Here is a 21,055-nt window from a genome sequence, read left to right as displayed (position 1 = left end):
GTATATCTTCATTCCTGTATCTTTGGTAAAGTATCTCTTGTCTGCACTAGTTTACTAGGGCTGCTGGGATAAATAACACAGACCAGACGGTTTACTTGTGGAGAGCCCTTCCCCAGTTTTGCAGGCTAGAAAACAAAGGTCCAGATTAAGTTGTTGACTAGTGTGCTTCTTCCTTTGATTTCTTTCGCTTTTAGATGCCTGGTCTCACGGCCTTTTTAAAGGTTATATATATATATATATATATATATATATATATATATATATATTTAACATTTAGTTTTGTAATAAGTTTTGAGTTGATTTTTATGTAACTTGAGTTTGAAAAATTGTGTTGATTGGGGCTGGAGAGGTGGTTCAGTGGTTAAGAGCACTGACTGCTCTTTCCAAGGTCCTGAGTTCAAATCCCAGCAACCACATGGTAGTTCACAGCTATCTGTAATGAGATCTGATGCCCTCTTCTGGTGTGTCTGAAGACAGTGTATTCACATACATAAAATAAATAAATCTTAAAAAAAATGGTCTTTTAAAAAAATTTTTAATTTTGCCTATGAATTCCCATTCATCTCCCAAAACTTTTGTTTTTGTTTTTGTTTTTTTGAGACAGGGTTTCTCTGTGTAGCCCTGGCTGGCCTCGAATGAAAACTCTTTTCTTAAATTGCTTTTATATTGTTAAAAAATAGTTGAGGAAATACATGGGTTTTAATTTTTAGGGTTTGTTTTGTTTTGTTTTCTGTTTCTGGAGTCTTTTTGTGTCTAAAACTAAGCCAGCCCCATGCGATGTTGGTAACTTTTGTTTCGTAATAGTTCTTAAAATTGACTTTTAGACGATAACAGGTGTCTTCCTATATAAATTTAGAATAACCTTGTCTGTAGCTACAAACAATCTTGAGGGATTTTGATAGAAATTGCACTAAACACACACACACACACACACACAAATTTGAGGAGAATGGCAACTTTATGATGGATATTCTAGTTCATAAATATAGTATGTAGGTCAGTTTATCCAGATTTTGATTTCTGTCATTGGCATTTGACATATGATGCTGCATATGACAGCTACACTGACTCCTGGGCCTTGTTTGCCCACCGATTCATGGCCTCACCACACCGTTTCTACCAGTGAGGAAACAAGGCTCTCTCCAGTTTTGAAACCAAACCAAACACTATTATTCTCCTTAGGTCTCCTTTCTGTTCTGGCTTCTGCTCTTATTAGTAACAAAACTTCCCTAGAAGAGTTGTAGGTGTTCCATGTTCTGTCCATCCTTTCTTAAGCCATCTGCTGTCAAGCACGCATCCTCACTTTGTCAAGATAATCTGACCTCCTGCTGCTAAGTCCCCAGGCCAGTTTGACAAGCTTTCCTTGTTTTGCTGTAGGGAAATAGCAACTGAAGTGTGTGAAGGTTTGGCGTTTCTCAGGTCTCCAGAGGAAGAAGTCGGATAAATCTAAGCTCACTGAGAGGAAAACCTTTGTATTGTTAGTGAAGGTATAAAGTGGTGCTGCCACCTGGAGGGCAGTTTCATAATGAAGTTCAAGAAACCAAGTCATTTTATCTGTAAGTAGGTGCTTACCTAAGTTGACAAAAATCTAACTAGCACAGTATCAAACAGAATAAACGGGCAGTATTTTTGTGTGATTTATTGGTGCAGTGAAATACATTTACCATCGAGTGAAGGAGAGCTATGTATCTCAGTGCTGATTAATCTCAGAGTGACAGTGCTTACCCTGGATGCCCTTGTGTAGAGTAGGTGTTGGTACTGCTTTCTCTGAGCATTTTTTTTTTTTCTGGACCACACTGCTGAGCATGGGACTGACAAGGGTTCGTGTATTTAAGGAGAGAGGTTGAACTTGCTGGAAGTAGCTATAATCTACCCCATAACTCTTTATGACCTCTACCCTGCCCAATATAGAGACAGTTTAACTCGAGAAGATTCTTTGAAGAATTTAAAGCAATTATCTCTCAACTTACCCAATAGTATTCTTGCTAAACTTGGGCTGTGCAAGACCGGAGTCTAGGTCAAGAAAGGGGCGCAACTGAACACTGTGGCTCGCGCTTGTACTACCACCAGCATTTGAGAAGCAGCTCAAGGTTTACAAGTTTGAAGCCAGGTTGGGCTGGTTAGTGAGACATTTTCTCAGTGTTCAAAAGAGCGTAACTAAAGTTTGTTCAAGTAGAGGGAGTAGATGTCAGAACTCTCAGGATGTCCCAGTTGAGAAAGCAAGTACTTGAATCTCTCCATAGGTATTCATAACTGAGAGAAAAATACAGTGTGAACCCTGCAGCTTGGGCTATGAAAAAAAGTCTTCAGCGATATTAAAGATCTCTGATGGGGAGTCGTTCTTGCCTTTAGCAAGCAGGAACAATGGTTTTGGATTTCTGACCCAGTAGCCTAAGACAACAAATTTGTGTTGCTTTAAGCCACTAGGTTTGTTACAAAAGAGATGGTGAACTACCATAATTCCTTTACACAATGCCTAATGATTTGTTTGCATAGGAATGGGAGCTCAGGTAGGAGGGGAGCTAGCTGGGTGTCTCAGGGAGCTAAAGTGATGCTCAGATTGTGAACTTGAAGAATTTCAAAGCCTAAGCCCGAGGACATCTTCTAAGTAGGCTGACTAACACGAGCTAAGGTATAAGACAGCAAGGGTTTTAGAGTACACAGCTTACAGATGTGTAGGGTGGGTAGAGGAGAATGGTAAATACTAAAGTCGAAGAAAAAAGTAAACAGGTCATGGAAGATTCTGTAAGGTTGCTGAGTCTGCTCATTTACATGCTAAGTGATCATAGAGAGAGAGTAATAGAGGCAGAGGCATGGATGGACTGAGGGGTGTGCTGAGGGGGTACAGAGCAAGGCCAGCAGGGGTTCCTCTAGAGAGAAGCAGTTAGGGAGCTAAGGTAGTCTAAGGTAATCTGCCTCAGGACCTGCAGCAAGCAGTCCAACCCCACATAATCGCTGATTAGAATCAGTCTAGCAAAGTGTTTAGTGTAGGCAATTTGATAATTTTTGCTAGTACTTGGGCATGAAAATGAGAAAACAGTACCACCTATTTTTAGGAAATTTAGATTGTTCTTTAGACTGTTCAAAGATATTCTTATATTGATACTCATATATACATAAGAAGTTATTGCTTATATAAGAATAAGGAAGTTTTCTTATATAAGAAATCTGTGAACATAAATTAGCAAGGCCATATATTAGTTATAACCATCTTTTTAAAATAAAGATGATTTCTAGAGATCTATCTGTGTGGTACTTCACAAAATATATAGCTCTCATGACTGTATTCCTTAGGATACACAGGTTCTGCTGAAGTCTCAGCTCTGAAATGTTGACAGCTCAAGTGTTACTGGTTTATGATCCACACACACTTTAGGGTAAGCAGGGGCTACTTTTGGACCCAGAATTACTATTTTACTCTTGAGAGCATTGCCAGTGTCTATGACCCAAAGAAAGCGAGAGGCATATATTTGTTGTTCATATTCAGTTAAAAATAGGAACCTCTCACTTACACATACTCCTTCAGCTGGCCAGGGTCGTAGAGTCTATGTGCTTGAGACGTGGGAGTATTTGGTCAGTAGCACTAATGATTGTAGTTGTATTTAAATCTAAATATCAAAACCAGAGAAGCCCAGGAGAAGATTGATGTGTGTGACTGTTAGTTGTAGAATGTCAGAAATACATTGACGCCACAAATCAGTGCTGCTAGAAAGGGGCAGCTGTCCTTAAGTAAGAAGATTGGCACTATGTAATCTTGTGTGTACAACTCTAACTCAGACATGTTAAGTGAGTCTCAGGACTCCAGGAAAGTTCTTCTACTCCCAAGTACGGGGACAGGGCATTTTCAAAAATTATACAGTAGGCAAACACTTATTTTAAGTAATTATTTATTATTATTTTTTTTTGTAGATAGGTATTCTATGTAGTCCTTCCTGGCTGTCCTAAAACTGACTCTGTGGACCAGACTGGCCTCAGACTCACAGAGATCCACCCGCCTCTGCCTTAGAGTGCTGAGATTAAAGGGTGTGCCACTACTACCATCATACACGGTATTTTTAGTAGGGAGAATTTTTAATAATGTCCATTGCCATGGGAAAGTAGTTAATAATATATTGCAAATATTGTCCTGTAGCTAGAAATACTCACATCCTCTTCAGGAAATGAAGAAATGTTAATGAGTTAGTTAAAGGGGTTTAGGTTTTTTTTTTTTTTTTTTTTTGATTTGTTTTTTTTGTTGTTGTTTTGTTTTGTTTTTTGATCCAAGGTCTCTCTAGTGTGTATGAAACTCTTGCTGTCCTAGAACTTGTTATGTAAACCAGGCTGGCCTCACATGCACAGAGATCCACAGCCTTTGCCTCCCTAGTGTTGGGATTAAAATGTTTTTCAATATGAGAAAAAGAATCCCATCCATTCTTTTATTTCCTTTAGTGGTACATGCCCAGTGCTAATGCTTGTGAGTTTGAGGTTAGTCTGGGGCTATCCAGTGAAACTGTCTTTAAAAAGAGGGCACGGGTGTCCTGCGAGGCTCTGCTGTGCTGCAGATACTGCCTTGACACGTGTTTCTGCCCTGCTGTATTTTAAGCCTAGTGCTGAGAAGTTTAGAGGGGTTGTGGAAAAGGAGCTATGGACAGAGCATAGAGGTTAGCAGGACTCGCTGGAGAGAGAGCTCAGCCCGATATCAGAGAGGTGACGATGCCGCCCACCAATGCCAGTGTATGTATGGAGTGCCTAGAAGCTGTCCTGAGATAAATAACCAGGCGATAAGAAATGATCGGCTCTAGGATAATTCCATACAGCTACAGCTTTGTGTCGTCGTCTGTTGTTGACTGAAGTGTTATGGGATGCATGCCTGGATTCAGGCAGTTAGACATTCAGTTAGAGTTTCTTATTTACCGAGAATGGTTAGGAAAAGCTAGTACCTGAGAGTAGAAGATTTTGCTTTTTGGTTTTTTTTTTGTTGTTGTTGTTGTTTTGTTTTGGTTTTGGTTTTGAGATAGGGTCTCACACATGTAGCTCTGGCTGTTTTAAAACTTAACATGTAGGCCAGCTGGCCTTGAACTCAGGAAGATTTGACTGCCTGGGATTAAAGGTGTGCTGCACCATGCTTAGAGGAGTGCTCTTGCATGTTTTCCTCTGAGACCCCGTGTGAGTTCTTCCCTTTATTCGTGTTCTAGTGTTTATCTGAGACAGTGTTGGAGCTCAGGCTGGTCTAGAGTTGGAGAGTTGGAGAGTAGTTGGCACAAGAGAATGGGATTTTCTCAAAACCTCGAGTTGAATGGTATAAGAGACACTTTCAATTCATCACTAATTTCTAATCGCAGAGCTTTTTAGTGTGGGGGATGTATACAAGTGGTAGATGTATTTGACCATGCTTTTTCTCTAGAGTATGGATTCTAAGCATAATTACTTCAATAATGAATGTGTGTCAAATAGCACAAAAATAAAAGTGCTAAAATATTTCCTGTAGTTTTCATCTCTTGTTTATGTGCTTTTTCTTTTTAACAGGAAATCAAACCACAGAGCCACTATAACCATGGCTATGGAGAACCTCTTGGCCGGAAAACTCATATTGATGACTATAGCACATGGGACATCGTCAAGGCGACACAGTAAGATTCTCTATGGTTGTTTTCTTTCTTGGTTTTGTTTTTCTAAATCTGAGTTACATATTCAAATGCCTTGGGGGAAATGTCAGTATTCTAGTTAGTTATTGAAATTCCCACCAGCTGTTAGCTTTTGGTACTTGCCGTTCTGTGGAAATTTATTATTTTGCTTTAAGAATATTGAATGTAAACAACTAGAAAACATTACCAACTTTAAAAGTACCTTTGAACCAAAAAAAAAAGCACCCGGCATGGTGCCTTTAATCCCAGCACTTGGGAGGCAGAGGCAGGCAGATCTCTGAGTTCAAGGCCAGCCTGGTCTACAGAGTCAGTTCCAGGACAGCCAGGGCTACACAGAGAAACCCTGTCGAAAAACAAAAACAAAACCTTGGCTGGCCTGGAAGCTACTATGTAGACCAGGCTGGTCTTGAACTCAGAGATCTTCATACCTTTGCCTCCTGAGTACTGAAATCAAAGGTGTGTACCACCATATAATGCCTGAAAAGTCATATTTTAATGTATCAAACTTTCAGAGCAGTTTCATATGGGGGAAATAAAACATAAGAACATGGTACTTTAAAAATCTTTTCTTCTAGCACATTGACTAATTCAAGTTAGAGACACATGAAAACTATCAGATGAGCAAGATCACCTTTGATTCTTCTCTTTCTATTAAGTGTTTTTATTACCAAATATTTTTCTATACTGATATATACTAATTATACATAATGGTGTGTGTGTGTGGAAGTGGCTCATTGGTTAAAAGCTCTTGTTCTTCACAAAGCTAGTGAGCAGTGTCATAGGACCCGGAATGGCAACAGTAAGAGGGCTCTATGAATGTGTGTACAGTATACTTGTCTGTTAGGTTCACTGGCAATACAAGCAGAAGTTCTAGTGTTTGCTGTTAGAGTCTCCTTGTTGCTCATTCTTTGTGTTAACCTTCCCTATGGAGGATCCTCCGCAATTTGAACTTGACAAGGGGGTGGGGGTGGGGAAGGATTGTGGGAGGGGTGGGTGACTGGAAGGCGGGCAGTGAGCAGGATATAAAGTGAAGAAGAAATTGTCTGGGTGGGTGGTGGCACACACCTTCAGTGCTCAGCTAGCACTCTTTGCAGAGGGAGAGACTGGAGGATTTTGTGAGGTCAGGGCCAATCTGAAAAAAGCAAAATCAAACAAAACCAAAGAAACAAAGATTGTTGTAGTACAGTTTGTCAAATTTACATAAGTTAATGTTTGTGTTATAATTCCAGAGATTTAATATTTTGATTAAGAAAATGATAGTATGTAGCTTGTTGATGGAGTTTTGGTGACTTATTTTCTGGTTTTTTTTGTTTGTTTGTTTGTTTGTTTATACTTGAGATTTCTCATAATTAAATTAAGTGGCAGCAGAGGTTGGAGGTGGTGGAGACAGGAGAGGTGCGTGGTCAAGAGTCTGCTGCTATAGGTTCTTAGCACGATAGCTGTGACTGCAGTCCAGGGGACCTGGGCCTCTGCCCTCTGCAGTGCCTGTACGTGTGTGTGTGTGTGTGTGTGTGTGTGTACCTACCACATACACACACAGTCAGACTGGCTAGATGGTTTCTCCAGGACGCAGAGAGTGACGGGAGAGAGTTGATTCCTGTAAGCTGTGCTCTGACTTGCACTGTGACACACTTATACATTTGTACACAATGGATAGAATACACTTCAAAAAATTAATGAAACGTTGTTAACTTTGGGGGCTGGAGAAGTGGCTCATTGGTTAAAAGCTCTTGTTCTTCACAAAGCTAGTGAGCAGCATGTCTCCATGGCCTGTGCTTCATCTAGTTCCTGCCTCCAGGTTCTGGCCTGAGTTCCTGCCTTTATAGTGATGGATGTGATGTAGCCGTAAGCTCAAGTGCCCTCTTCCCAGCTTGCTTTTGGTCAGTATGTAATCTCAGCAACAAGAAGCAAACTAAAATAATGTTTTTGAAATTTAAATATTTTCTTTTATGCAATTAAAATTAATATAATTTTCTATCTTTTCCTGTTAGATTAATATCAGTAGCTCCATTGTCATATGGCTTATTGGCTTGGCTTAATTTTTTTTACTATGGCTTTTTTTTTTCACAAAATTTCTTTCTAATAGTTAATAAATCAACTTTATACCTGGAAATATTAATGAATGAAAACCTTCTTAGGGGAAAAATATTCTCATTCTTTCAGAGGAACTGGGTTCATTCCCAGGACCCACGTGATAGCTCATGACTGTCAGTAGCTCGAGTTCCAGGGAACCCGAAGCTCTCCTTTGGCTGCCAAGGTCACAGTACACACTCGGTTTGTGTCTGTGTCTGTGTATATATGTCCATGCAGGCAAACACTGATGTAATAAAAACACATCTTTCAAACTGTAAGTTAGGTGTGCAGTGATGAGGCTCACTTGTCACTGGCCTCCCTTTGGTAGATGTGAGCCTCTTCCTGGAGCTTGCCAGGGGACCCTCCCTGGTTTGTCATAGATTGACCCAAATCACAGGACTTTCCCATCCCCCTTTCTCCCCTAACACAAAAGTTTTATTTGCCTTCAGGAATATCAGCTAAATTTATAAATAGAGACTCTTAGGGTTCATATAAAACAGTGTTGGTTCATGACATTCTCTAATGTCTCGTGCATTCCCTGTTACTTATTTTCACAAAATTTAACATTCTTTAACTTATGTGTCATTTCTAAATCTGCATAGTTTTATGAACTAAGTTATAAAGAACTGGCTGATTTATGTTTTTTTCTGAGATCTTTTTTCTTATACCTCATGAAATTTTACATTGTTATAAATGAGATATTTTAGAGTTGCAAAAAAGGGTTAGTAAAAGCTGTTGAAGTGGTTTTAATTTGTAAGTATAACAATGAACCATTAAGCCAGTCACACAAGTGTGACTCTAGCAACTTGGGAGCTGAGGCAGGAGGTTGCTGTGGCCTTAAGGCCACCCCGGAGTGTCCTGTCCTATCCCTCACCTCCCCGCCACTGCCCCCCAAAGCAGTACTTCCAAAAATACTGTGCTTAGCTTTAAACGTTCTATAACTACTGAGACCATTACCTGTTCTCTTTTCCAGATATGGAATATATGAACGCTGCCGAGAATTGGTGGAAGCGGGTTATGATGTACGGCAACCAGACAAAGAAAATGTTACACTTCTTCACTGGGCTGCCATCAATAACAGAATAGATTTAGTCAAGTATGTGTTCTGTGCTCTTCATTAATAGGCTTTTGGTTTTTTTATTGCTATAACATTATTGAAATTACTTATCATAAGAACTAACAATTTCTCAAATCAGTAGCTCTCATGGTGTTTATTCTGTATACCTAAAAGAACCCCCAAAACTCATGTTTAACATATTGAAGACTTACAAGGGTAAAGTCCTATAGAGTACTTTTCCATACATATTTCCTTTTGCCATAATTGTTGAGATATAACAAATGAGTGAGGAACTCAAAGTAGCAAGCTTGACTATGCTGCCAAGTATCACATAGCTAATAAGGGAAGGGTGATCACATAGCTATTAAGGGTAGAGTGGGACTGGGATTTATTCTTAGTGTGGATTCTAGAAGGGAAAAGCAGCGAGGAAAACAGTGGTGGGTGACATTTTTACCGTCCACACCAGGCAGGGCTGTGTGATATAGTACATATCACATTCTAAGTATAAATGGTTTCTGTCTTTTAGTATAAATCTGTTTATCATTGATAAGAAAGGGATAAGAGTTGAGTGATAGAGGAGTCTATTAGTAAATCTTTGATACCTTGGGCTGAAGATATTTCAGGTGAGGATATCAGTCTAAAACAGACTGCTCTAAATGGACAAGTGGACGCAGCACAGAGGGGAAGAGCAGACAGACGCCAAGGCCAGGGCTGAGTCCTAGGAGCTGACACAGGGACAGCATGGAGGGCCTGCGTCCTGTAGAGTGTCTTGTAGACGCGCTCTCAGCTCCTTCTCCCTCCTTCAGCTTCCTGGCTCTCTCGGTCTTGCCTATACTCTCATATATGATTCTGGTTGGTTAGGCGGTGCTTCATTTCATCTTTATGAAGGGGACCTTCACATGGGGTGGACATATAGGTTGACAGATATCTGCTTTTCTTTGCCACCCATCCCAGAGGCCAGTGTACTGTTTCTGGCTTTTGTCGCTGTTGAGAAATCAATTGAAGCATTGTGCATTTGAGGTTGGTTTTGTTTGGTTCCTCTTAAGGTTTCCCATCTCTTCTTTGTGCAGTGTCACATGATATATCTATGGAATAGATATATGGAATAGAGTATGGATTTTTTTAATCTTGAATTTGAATTCAAATAATTTTTGTTTTGTTGGTTTGGCTGCTTGTATATGCTTGGCCCAGGGTGTGGCACTATTAGGAGGTATGGCCTTTTGGAGAAGGTGTGGCCTTGTTGGAGGAAAGTTTGCCACTGTGGAGATGGGCTTTGGGACGCTCCTTCTACCCACATAGAGCTAGTTTTTCCTTACTGCAGTCAAATCAAGATGTAGACCTCTCAGCTCCTCCTGCACCATGCCTGCCTGGATACTGTCATGCTTCCTGCAAATCTTGACTCTGATTTGCACAGTGGCTGGACCAGTTTGCAGTTCTTCCAATAGTGAATGGGGGTCACTTCCCGCACATCCTTTTCCACTTCCCTCTCTTAGCTCCTGGTTGCTTTGCTGGCCGTTCTTTCTGGGGTGAGATGAGTTCTGAGAGTTGTGTTGATTCGCAGTTTCCTAATTGCTGGGGACAGTGAGCAGTTTTGAGTTATTTCTTTTTGTTTGGTTGGTTTTGGGGCAGGGTCTCTCTATGTAATTCTGGCTGTCTTGAAACTATACAGACCAGGCTGGCTTTGAACTCTGGGAGGTCCACTTGCCTCTGCCTCCTGAGTTCTGGAATAAAGGTGTATGCCACCATAGCTGCTCACACATGCCTTAGCCAGTTTTATTTCTTCTTTTGAAAACTGTTTAGATCTCAAGTCAGTTTCATATAGAATCTTTTTTTTTTAACTTTTTATTTTGAGTTCTTAATATATTCAGGATTTTTATCATATGTCTCTCTCTCTCTCTCTTACACACACACACACACACACACACACACACACACACACACACACACGGCAAAGATTCTATCTCATTTTGTGGGCTTCCTGTTTGTTTATTTCTTTAGCTGTCCTGAAGAAGCTTTTTTTTCTGTGATTCCCCCCCCCCCCCCCTTGGAGTTGTTAGAATTCTCTTAAATAATACAGTCGGCTCTGTGACGATCACAGTTGTTCCTCTGGATTCACCCTCAGATACAGATATGAGAAAAAAGTTACATGCGAATGTGAATCAGTCAAGTCAACACATTTTGCATGGTTAAATTAAAGAAATAAAAATACTTGCGCTCTTCATATGTAGGGACGGAATAAAAAAAAATTCTTCTGATCTCTCTTATTGGGGGAGAGCTAAGTCTGCTCAACTAGGTTACAAAAGAGGTTGAGGATCTTCAACAAGGTGGAATCATCACCATAGGGTGATGACCAGGGACACACAAAAACGAACTCTGCACATTAAAGAAGAGTTTGGATTGGAACTGCAGTTACAGCTTGCAGTCCTGCTCTAAGATTGAACACTGCAGGGCATAAAGAACCGTGACTAGCACTTCCAGGAACAAACTTGCTTCCTTATTGCTGCAGCACCCACTTGTGATGCTAACTATACTTTGTGACTTAGTGGCCCATGGACCATTGCTTTTGTTACAAGCTAATCTTGAACAGTTGCTTTGGTGGCAACAGTCACCACCTATTCCTTAATCATCCCGAGATTTAAAACGTGTTCTCGATTGACTCTAGTAAGTGAAACTAGTCTTGTAGCTATTGGCTTTTGTCTTTTAAATACTTGTTAATGTCCCTCTTCAAAACCTAGAGAATATTAGTGCCTGCAAGAACATTCTTTGATGATACCCTATAAAATGAATTCTGAATTCTTGCTAGTCCGTGTAAAAGACACATAGTCCAGGTCTTTTATTTACAAGCTGTGAGCTTAGACTAGGCAGGTTTCAGAGCTGTTCTAACTCACATCCCAGCCAATGTACCTCATGGCTATGCGCTCACAATCCATCCTCTCTCTTGGCGGCCGCCTTCTCCTTGGTCTTCTTTCTTCTCCTCTCCTTTCTATACCTGTGACCTCCAGCCAGGTATGTGAAAGCCGGCCTACCTTATACTGCCCAACCACAGGCTTTATAGCCTTTTATAGACCAATGAACTTTGGGAGCAGGGTAACATAACATAATATGTTGTATGGGAGGATTTTGTCGGGGGCCAACCAGATTTGGGGGCTTAGTATTTAGCATTTGAAAATATAGCAGTACCAGCCAGTCTCCTACAACAACTTTTTTTTTTGTAGTATTGAACAGAGGTTTGAATATAAAAATAAATATAAGAGTGAGTTAGGAGGAGAAGAGATGGTTCAGTAGTTTATAGAGGCCCCGGCACCTGCACCTATGCCAGGCTGCTCCCCACTGTCTGCGACTCGGGTCTCAAGGGGACTGGCATCTTCTTTTAGCCTTGGGCACTTTACTCATGTGTATAAACCCACACACATACACATAATTAAAAATGTGAATGCAAGCTGTACAAAATAAGAGTTTAAATGCTTGTCAATTTGAGCTTAGGTCTTACATCTGGGGTACAAATACAATATTATGAAAACATAGTACTCTCTTTCAGGACTTTACAGTGAAGGGAAAGTCATGGAAGTCACTCTTTTTGGAAATCATTTAATAATTACCCAACACTGACCTGAATTGTATAAATTCACCAAGTAAAAATGAGTCCCAAGATGTAAACTATCTCTATAGAAAAGAATGAAATTGTTTAAAAAGAGATCCCAGCTGAGGTTTTTTTCTTTAGATTCTAGTCTTTTCAAAACATTTTCAATCAGACACTTCAGACCTATGTAAACATTTGTGTGTGTTTTTTAAAAAGATTTTATTTATTATGTATACAGTGGTCTACCTGCATATATGCCTACAGGCCAGAAGAGGGCACCAGGTCTCATTCTAGGGGGCTATGAGCCACAATGTAGTTCCTGGGAACCTCTGAGCCATGACTCCAGCCTCCACCGTTTGTGTTCACCCAGGCATGGTGGTGACACAGCTTTAATCCCAGCTACTCCTCCTCTAGGTCAGCTTGTGCTACAAAGTGATGCCTTGTGTCCAAAGAAAAAAGAATCCCACATCTTGGAGTTATTTTGTTGGGTTTCTTTAACTATGTTGCATGATGGAGAACTTGGTCGCTTTATTATATGCCATTTTACAAGACCAGTTTAATGCATATTTATACGAAGCAATGTTTTCTGAATTAAACATGTAAGAATGGTTATGTTAAGAATTTAGAACTGTGTTCCTTAAGTGTGAATGCATTTGTTATTTAAAAATCACTTAGAATGGCATTATTATGTCAATTCTATGTTGCTATTTATGTGGGAAGTGTTTACCTCATGCCTTAAAGGCATTTATATTTAAGATTCATTGCGTTGATTAGTCCATAATTAAGCATCACAAAGAACAGCTAGGTCTTTTCATTTCAGAGTATATAAAAATGCTGTGACAGTAGTGTATTAAGTAGCAAAGCTGCCTTTCTCTTTTTAAAACCATGCTTTTTATAGCAAATAGGGCATAGTGAAGGGTCTTCCTTTCTCATTTATAGGCGGTAGCATCTTCTGTGTCTGCTGCTTGATTTAATCCTTGCTCACCCTCTGAGGAGAGGAGAGCTTCACTGAAGTCGACTGCCTTGGCTATTCTTGGCTCTTCTGTACTCAGCTACTTGATTCCAAAAGTTTGTTCAGATCTTTGTGGTTGCTGAATATCTTTTTATATGATTTGGTTTTCTTACTCTTTTTTTTATTTTAATTTTTATTCTTTACATACATTGCATCCCGACCACAGCTTCCCCAACCTCCTCTCTTCTTAGTCTTACCCCTACTTCCCCTCTTCACCTAGGTCTACTCCTGTTTCACCCTTTTTTGTTTTTTGTTTTTTTGTTTGTTTGTTTGTTTTTTTAAAAAGGCCTCCCAGGTATATGAACTGCAAAACAAATTACAATAAGATTAGACACAAACCTTCACATCAAGGCTGGATGAGGCAGCCTGTTAGGAGGAGAAGGGTTCCAAGTGTGGGCTAAAGAGTCACGGGTACCCCTTCCCACTCTCACTATTAGGGGTCTCATGAGAACACTCTGCAACCATAAGGTATATGCAGAGGCCCTAGCTCAGACCCATTCTAGGTTTGTGATTGTCATTTCAGTCTCTGTGAGCTCCTATGAGCCCTGCTTAGTTGATACTGTGGGCTGTGATCTCATGGTATCCTCCATCCCTCTGGTTCCTAGAGTCCTTCCTTCTCCTCTGTGGGGTTCCCCTGCTTTGCCCAGTATTTGGCTGTGAGTCTCTGCATCTGCTCCTATCACTTGCTGGATCACTGCCTCTCTAATGATAGATGAGATATGCACTGATCTATGAGTATAGAACAATGATGTCAGTAGAAATTATTTCATTGTCTTTTTTTTTTTTTTTTTTTTTTTTTTGCCAGTCATATTTGGTTCTATCCCAGGTCTCTGGGCTTTCCAGCCTCTGGTTCTTGGCCATTCACATAGTGTTAAACGTGGGCTCCCTCTTGGGGTGTGGGCCTCAAGCTGTACCAGTTACTGGTTGGCTACTCTCACAAGTTCTGCGCTGTCATTATCCCAGCATATCCTGCAGGCAGGACAGATTGTAGGTGGAAGGTTTTAAAAAGACTGTTTATCTTCAAAGGCACAAAGTAGGTTGATAGTGGAAGATGTTTTATTTTTCACATAATTTCTTAAAGTTGAAGATGAACACTCTATAAATTACTACAAATTTTATTTTACAGATACTATATTTCGAAAGGTGCTATTGTGGATCAACTTGGAGGAGACCTGAATTCAACTCCGTTGCACTGGGCCACAAGGTGTACATTCACTTCTATATCACGCTTCGCCTTAGGCTCCTTTAGTTTTTTTTAAAAAAATGATAATGCTAATATTTGATGTAGTCAATCATTTATTTATTGCTGCCCAGTGTTATCTTCACTGGAAACAAAGCTACAAGTTGTTCCTAGGGAAGCAGGCTAATCCAATTGTAATACTTTGGAAGTATGCATGCATTTACTTAAATAGGTTTTTTTTGGGGGGGTTAAGATCATATTGGATTGAGCTCACTTAATAATTACTATGTTTTCGTTAAGTTATCAAAGCTGTTGCTCCAATTAAGACTTTCAAGAACTGTAAACTCCTGTGTCTTGTTTTAAAGCAACTTGATAAAATATGTGATTTGATTCCCATCCTTATGTTCCTCAAGTATGCTCTTTTCTAGAAGACTTTGAAATAACCTAATGTCTAAATGCTTGTCTTTCTGTTTTTTAGACAAGGCCATTTATCCATGGTTGTACAACTAATGAAATATGGTGCAGACCCCTCATTAATTGATGGGGAAGGATGCAGCTGTATCCACTTGGCTGCTCAGTTTGGACATACCTCAATTGTTGCTTATCTTATAGCAAAAGGACAGGTAAAGAACTCTTAATAGTGTGCGTCTTAATCATGCATTATTTATGGCTTAAATGCCTGATATTCGAAGCATTACACTTTTAATACCTGAAGATACTTAAGTAGTAGTTTGTGACGGATGAGGAGAGTAAGAGAAAGTGTAGTTATTTTTGTACTAAGTTTTAGTGTACTTAAAGTAAGAGCAAATACAGTCACAAATTAAGATAGGTTTCTGTTAAATTGGTTATGAAATTATAAGTGTGATAAATAAGTAATGGAAAGTAAGGAAAGAATATATAACCTATTTTTTTCCTTTAAATATTTCCCTTAAATATTGTCTTAATTAGGATTTCTATCGCTGTGATAAAAGAGCAAGAGTGAAAGCAACGCACAGAGGAGAGGGCGTACTTAGGTACATCCCATCCAGTCTAGCCCAGTCCTGCCCACAGTCAGGCAGGTGGAGGGAGCACTGCTCACCAGCTCACTCCCTGTGGTTTGCTTAGTCTGCCTTTTATAGCACCAGGACTATGAGAGGAGCAGGGGTGACTCCGCCCACAGTGAGCTCGTCCCTCTCACATCCATCCTTGATTAAGAAAATGTACCACAGGTTTACCCACAGGCCACAGTCTGGGTAGAACTTGTATTTCAATTGAGGTTTCCTCTTCTAAACTGTTCACATAAAACTGACCAGCACAAATGACCCCATGTCAACTTGATGTAGAGTCATTGCAATTCCACTAGAGCCCTTCCTTTCTCATTTGTCCTCAAGATGGTATGTTAATCTTATCACAATATAAAACATATTCTAAACCTTCAAAGTCCCACAGTCTTTAAAAAATTCACACCTTAAAAAGTTGGATTTAAGGCCGGGCGTGGTGGCGCACACCTTTAATCCCAGCACTTGGGAGGCAGAGGCAGGTGGACTTATGAGTTCGAGGCCAGCCTGGTCTACAGAGTGAGTTCCAGGACAGCCAGGGCTACACAGAGAAACCCTGTCTCGGAGGAAAAAAAAAAAAAGTTGGATTTATTTAAGATCTCCAGAGTACAAAATAATTATTATATTAATTTAGATTTTATAAAATTAGTATGGCAGTAGTTTATTCCTTAACCACTGATTCCCCAGTAACCACAGAGACTAAGATTCATTAAAGTAGCAGTGAGCCACATACTGTGTAGTTATTACTCTGTGTGAAACCTCCAAGTTGTCAGGCTACCTCCCAGTGTTCCTGTCTTAGTGCCATTTGTTCATCCTCTCTGATCCAGCTCTTCTCCCGATGCCTCCTTCATCCACTCATGACTCCTCCTTCACTGAGTCTCCGCCCCTCCTTGACTTTTATTGGCAAGGCAGAGAATGAATGGAGAGCGGTGTTTACACAAGCTTGAGGCAGATTCCTTAGAAGTCAAGTAAACAAACGAAGCCGTGGCCACATGGAGACCAGATAGTGGGATAGAGAATCACTCACAGGGAGTGAGCTGGTGAGCAGCATTTGCGATAATAAAGGATAAACTTTACACAGTGTACAAAAACATTATGCCAACACTAGAGTCCATATAAAATATAGTAGTCTCATAACTACAGGCTTCTGCAAAATTAAAAAAAAAAAAATCAACCTAAAATCTGTGTATCCTCAAGAAGGAAGAATCAGGATATATATAGTGACAGCCTGAACAAAGCAAAATCAAATGGGACAGTCAGTGTGAAGAGCTCAGAGTGTCAGACATCGGGATTCCTCCCAACCCCGTGGGCTCCTTCACAGGCTTTTCACAGCCATCCCGACACATGGCATCTTGTCTTTAGTTAGGCTGGCTTCACCTCAGCCTGCTTCTGGCCTCTCTAAAGTGCTCTAGGACACAGTGCCAAGGCTCAGTTGTTCTCTCCGACCCCCTCACGCCTTCAGAACCAGTTCCAGCTGCATGACTTTACACTGCTGAGTTCAGCTGCCAGCATGAGAGGTACCTTGGCCCCTCTGGGCCACAGCTTCTGTGTGCTGTCCCACATCTGCACCCTCGATGACGCTGGTCTCTTCTGAATCACTGCTCATCTCTTAACTAGCCAGCCAACGGGAATCATTCTAGAGAAGCAGAGATTTTACGTCAGTGGTGCTAATCTCTTGTAACCACAGCCAACTCTTTAGCTCCAGTTGACCAGACTGCAGCTTCTTCAAGGCCTGGGCTGGGTCCTCTCTGGAAGGCAGTGATTGGGCAGAGTGTCGGTGTGGGCAAGACTTGGTCTTGCAAAAGTAAACATTGCTTCGTATTAATAGGATTTACTCTCTGATTCTTAGTTGTACTGGGGCCAAAAGCTGACGACGGCACTTTTGCTTAACAACAGGGCACTAGGTAAAGGATTTCTTGCTAGCACTTTCTTTTCTAGCCAGACAGCCAGAAGCCCTTCACTGCCTAGCTTTGTGAACCAGAGAGGGAGGAAAGGAAAAGAGTTGAGATACTTTATGTAGGTAGATATACACAGACACATACATTCCTACATTCTCTCTTTGGCAGGGCCCAACCATCTGTCTCAGTCAACTCCACCTGTATTCATGAATGCATATGTGCATACACATATACCTACATACAACATACAAACAAGCAAACATGTACATTTGGATGGATGGATGGATGGATGGATGGGGCAGAGCTCCCCAAGTCTCCACCGCACACCACACCACCTTTCTTTCTTTTCTCTGGTCTTTTTATAGACAAAAGTTCTTAGAAAATTACCTCACAGATAAAATGTTATACAAAATGGGAGTTACTAAGGGATGCTGATATTAAGTTCAAAGCAGTGTTTCATTCTATATGTTCATTGTAAGTTCAAAGCAACAGTTTCTCGTGGCCATGTCTTATCATAGTGCACACCTGTGGCTTTATCCTTGGACCTGAATGCTATTCCTTGAACACAAATTTGTCCCAGGTCTAGATCTCTTTTTAGTGTAATTATGAAAGCTCATTGTGTTCTTATGAGAAGTGGGCACATTCTATTCTTGATTCTAACTTTATTACATCTTTCTAGCAAAACAACTAAAACAATCTGTTAAAATTTTCTTTCTAAGATTATTTGAATCAAATCAGGAGTGCTATAAAATCATTAATTCATCTAAACAGCATTAATTCATGAAAGTTATGTTGCTCTTTAGGAAATCTAATCAATAGGATAGACTAATGCCCAGGGATTGTTATATTAACTTAATAAGGACAGAAAAGGCATATCAGCAAGATGCAATCCTGAGATGAAGTCTCTTTGGGACCTTGCTTCTTAGAGCTCACCCATTGCAGACCATGCAAAAGCTGGGGGCCACCTGCTAGCCTTAGCCTATCCTTGAGGGCTCCTGACAGTCCTGTAGAGTCTCTCAGGGACCCTGAGAACATCTCTCTGAAACTTCACAAGCCAGGCAGGCTTCTATCAGTTGCTTTCTGTGAACATTCTTACTTTCCAAGCTCCTCAGAACAACCCACTGAGCGTTGAGCACTTAACACCCATTCCAGCACCAAGTGCAATGTCACCATAGGCCTCCCCCAAACACACGGTCAGATCTGTCACAAGTACCCCATGACTGGTACAGTTTTTGTTTTAGGTAGTGTTCCTATGCTGTGATAAAACACCAAGATCAAAATCAGTTTGGGGAGGAAAGCCTTTATTTTGCTTACACACTAGGCAGTAGTTCATTGTCAGAGGGAGTCAGGGCAAGAACCCGAGGGGAACCTGGAGGCAGGAGCTGATGCCCAGCCCTCTGAGCTTTGCTTACTGCCTTGCTCCTCAGGGCTTGCTCAGCCTTCGTGGCCCAGGGTGGCTCCACCCACAGTGAACTGAGCCCTCTCAAATCAGCCCTCAAGAAAATGTACCACAGATGTCTTAGTCAGAGTTTCTATTCCTGCACAAAACATCACAACCAAGAAGCAAGTTGGGTAGGAAAGGGTTTATTTGGCTTACACTTCCATGTTGTTGTTCATCACCAAAGGAAGTCAGGACTGGAACTCAAGCGGGTCAGGAAGCAGGAGCTGATGCAGAGATCATGGAAGGATGTTCTTTACTGGCTTGCTTCCCCTGGCTTGCTCAGCTTGCTTTCTTATAGAACCCAAGACTCCCAGCCCAGAAATGGCATCACCCACAAGGGGCCTTTCCCCCTTGATCACTAATTGAGAAAATGCCTTACAGCTGGATCTCATGGAGGCATTTCCTCAACTGAAGGGCCTTTCTCTGTGATAACTCCAGGTTGTGTCAAGTTGACACAAAACCAGCCAGTACAACAGTCAAGTCTGGGGACATTTTCTCAATTGAGGTTCCTTCTGAAGTGACCCTAATATGTGTCATGTTGACCTAAAACTAGGTAGCACAAATATTGAACTTGCCATCTGAATTGAAGTAAACTTCTGAAGCCAATTTTGTCGACTGATAATTTTTTTATTTTAATAACCTTTTGAGGGGAATGATTTTAAAAAAATAATAAAACATGTTTCATCTTTCTGCTGCATCAAATAATGCACTTTCTGTCAGGAAACATGGGATTTAAGTTCTTTTTTTTTTTTTAAGATTTATTTATTTATTATATGTAAGTACACTGTAGCTGTCTTCAGACACTCCAGAAGAGGGCACCAGATCTCGTTACGGATGGTTGTGAGCCACCATGTGGTTGCTGGGATTTGAACTCTGGACCTTCGGAAGAGCAGTCGGGTGCTCTTACCCACTGAGCCATCTCACCAGCCTGGGATTTAAGTTCTTGATGTTGATTTTTCTTCTTTTGAGTGTGCATCAGTGAGCATAAATCACATTAATTATATACATATTCGTTAATTATACACATATTCATTAATTATATACATATTCTTTAATTATATACCTATTCACCACATTGTACTTTTCCATTGATTTTTTTTTTCTTCTGAGTATCAGTGAGCATAAAATCACAGTAATTTATACCTATTGATTAATTATATACCTGTTCAGCACATTGTGCTTTTCTAATAAATCTATTTTATTAACAGAAATGCTACTACCTAGGTTCTCTTCTGCTTCTTTTGTGCTGATTGTATAAAATCAGAATGTGCTGTGTTCTGGAAGGTGAATATTGCACAACAGTGTCATGTGACAAGTGTCATTCTGTGACAGACTAGTGAAAGTTGTCTTTTATTCTAAATGAAGATTGTGTCAGAATAGTGTAAACCGTGACAAGGGAAGGGTAAGGCATAATTTGTTATCCACTTAGCTAGTTAATGGCAGAACTTAGCTTTAGTTAAAAATTATGAGACAAATTTGCATAAAGCATTTCCAGTTCAGTAGTAATGTCATTAGATTGTATAATGTCTAGATTAGATGTTTCCAACTAATTTTGGTTCAGATCTTAAAATTGTGCTGTCTGGTTTATTATCAGGATGTAGATATGATGGATCAGAATGGAATGACCCCTTTAATGTGGGCAGCTTATAGAACACATAGGTATGTAATTGTTCTGGGCTACTCTGATCATTTGGCATGATACAGTGTGGACAGGCGGGGTTAGAAGGAGCAGCAGCTGCTGTACCCAGTGCTGGGGAAGCTGGTGTGGCAGAGATGGACTCGTACAGAGCACAGGCTACTCTGCCTGCTTCGCTCTCTGTGCTCACAGTGGAAGAAGAGATTACCTTTTTTTTTTTTTAACCTTTCCATGTGATTCTGTTGTAAGTTTTATGTATTCATTTGAAAGTTGTCTTAAATCATTTTGGATCAGTCTAAATTGAAATACAGTATTTTTTATTCTTTAATATATAGATGTTATAGCACATATTTTCAGATTAAAAATAGGAACGTTAGGTCCAAGTGTGCTGCCTCTCAGCCCCATATTAGCTTATCCAGGGTTGTGCATCCATGACAGTCCATGTGCAATATTGTTTAACTCCTGACTGTAATAGTTGCGAGGCTAGAATAGATGTGCTCCGAGATGGAGTGAGAAT

The 21,055-nt window shown here is 40.4% G+C and overlaps 1 protein-coding gene across 1 annotated transcript in view; it reads left to right on the top strand.

The window, feature by feature from the left end:
- Positions 1 to 21,055, top strand: part of Zdhhc17 (zDHHC palmitoyltransferase 17) — a 62,067-nt gene that overhangs the window by 15,913 nt on the left and 25,099 nt on the right. The window contains exons 2-6 of the mRNA XM_085843148.1: positions 5,506 to 5,609; positions 8,671 to 8,793; positions 14,473 to 14,550; positions 15,005 to 15,149; positions 20,497 to 20,561. Coding sequence (XP_085699274.1) covers positions 5,506 to 5,609; positions 8,671 to 8,793; positions 14,473 to 14,550; positions 15,005 to 15,149; positions 20,497 to 20,561 — 515 coding nt within the window. The remainder of the gene's footprint in view (positions 1 to 5,505; positions 5,610 to 8,670; positions 8,794 to 14,472; positions 14,551 to 15,004; positions 15,150 to 20,496; positions 20,562 to 21,055) is intronic.

This window comes from Mus caroli, unplaced genomic scaffold (genome assembly GCF_978045245.1).
Source record: "Mus caroli unplaced genomic scaffold, Mus_caroli_1 scaffold_9, whole genome shotgun sequence".
Classification (NCBI taxonomy): domain Eukaryota; kingdom Metazoa; phylum Chordata; class Mammalia; order Rodentia; family Muridae; genus Mus; species Mus caroli.
Note: the sequence above shows the minus strand (reverse complement) of the source record. Positions and strands in the feature narration are given on the sequence as shown.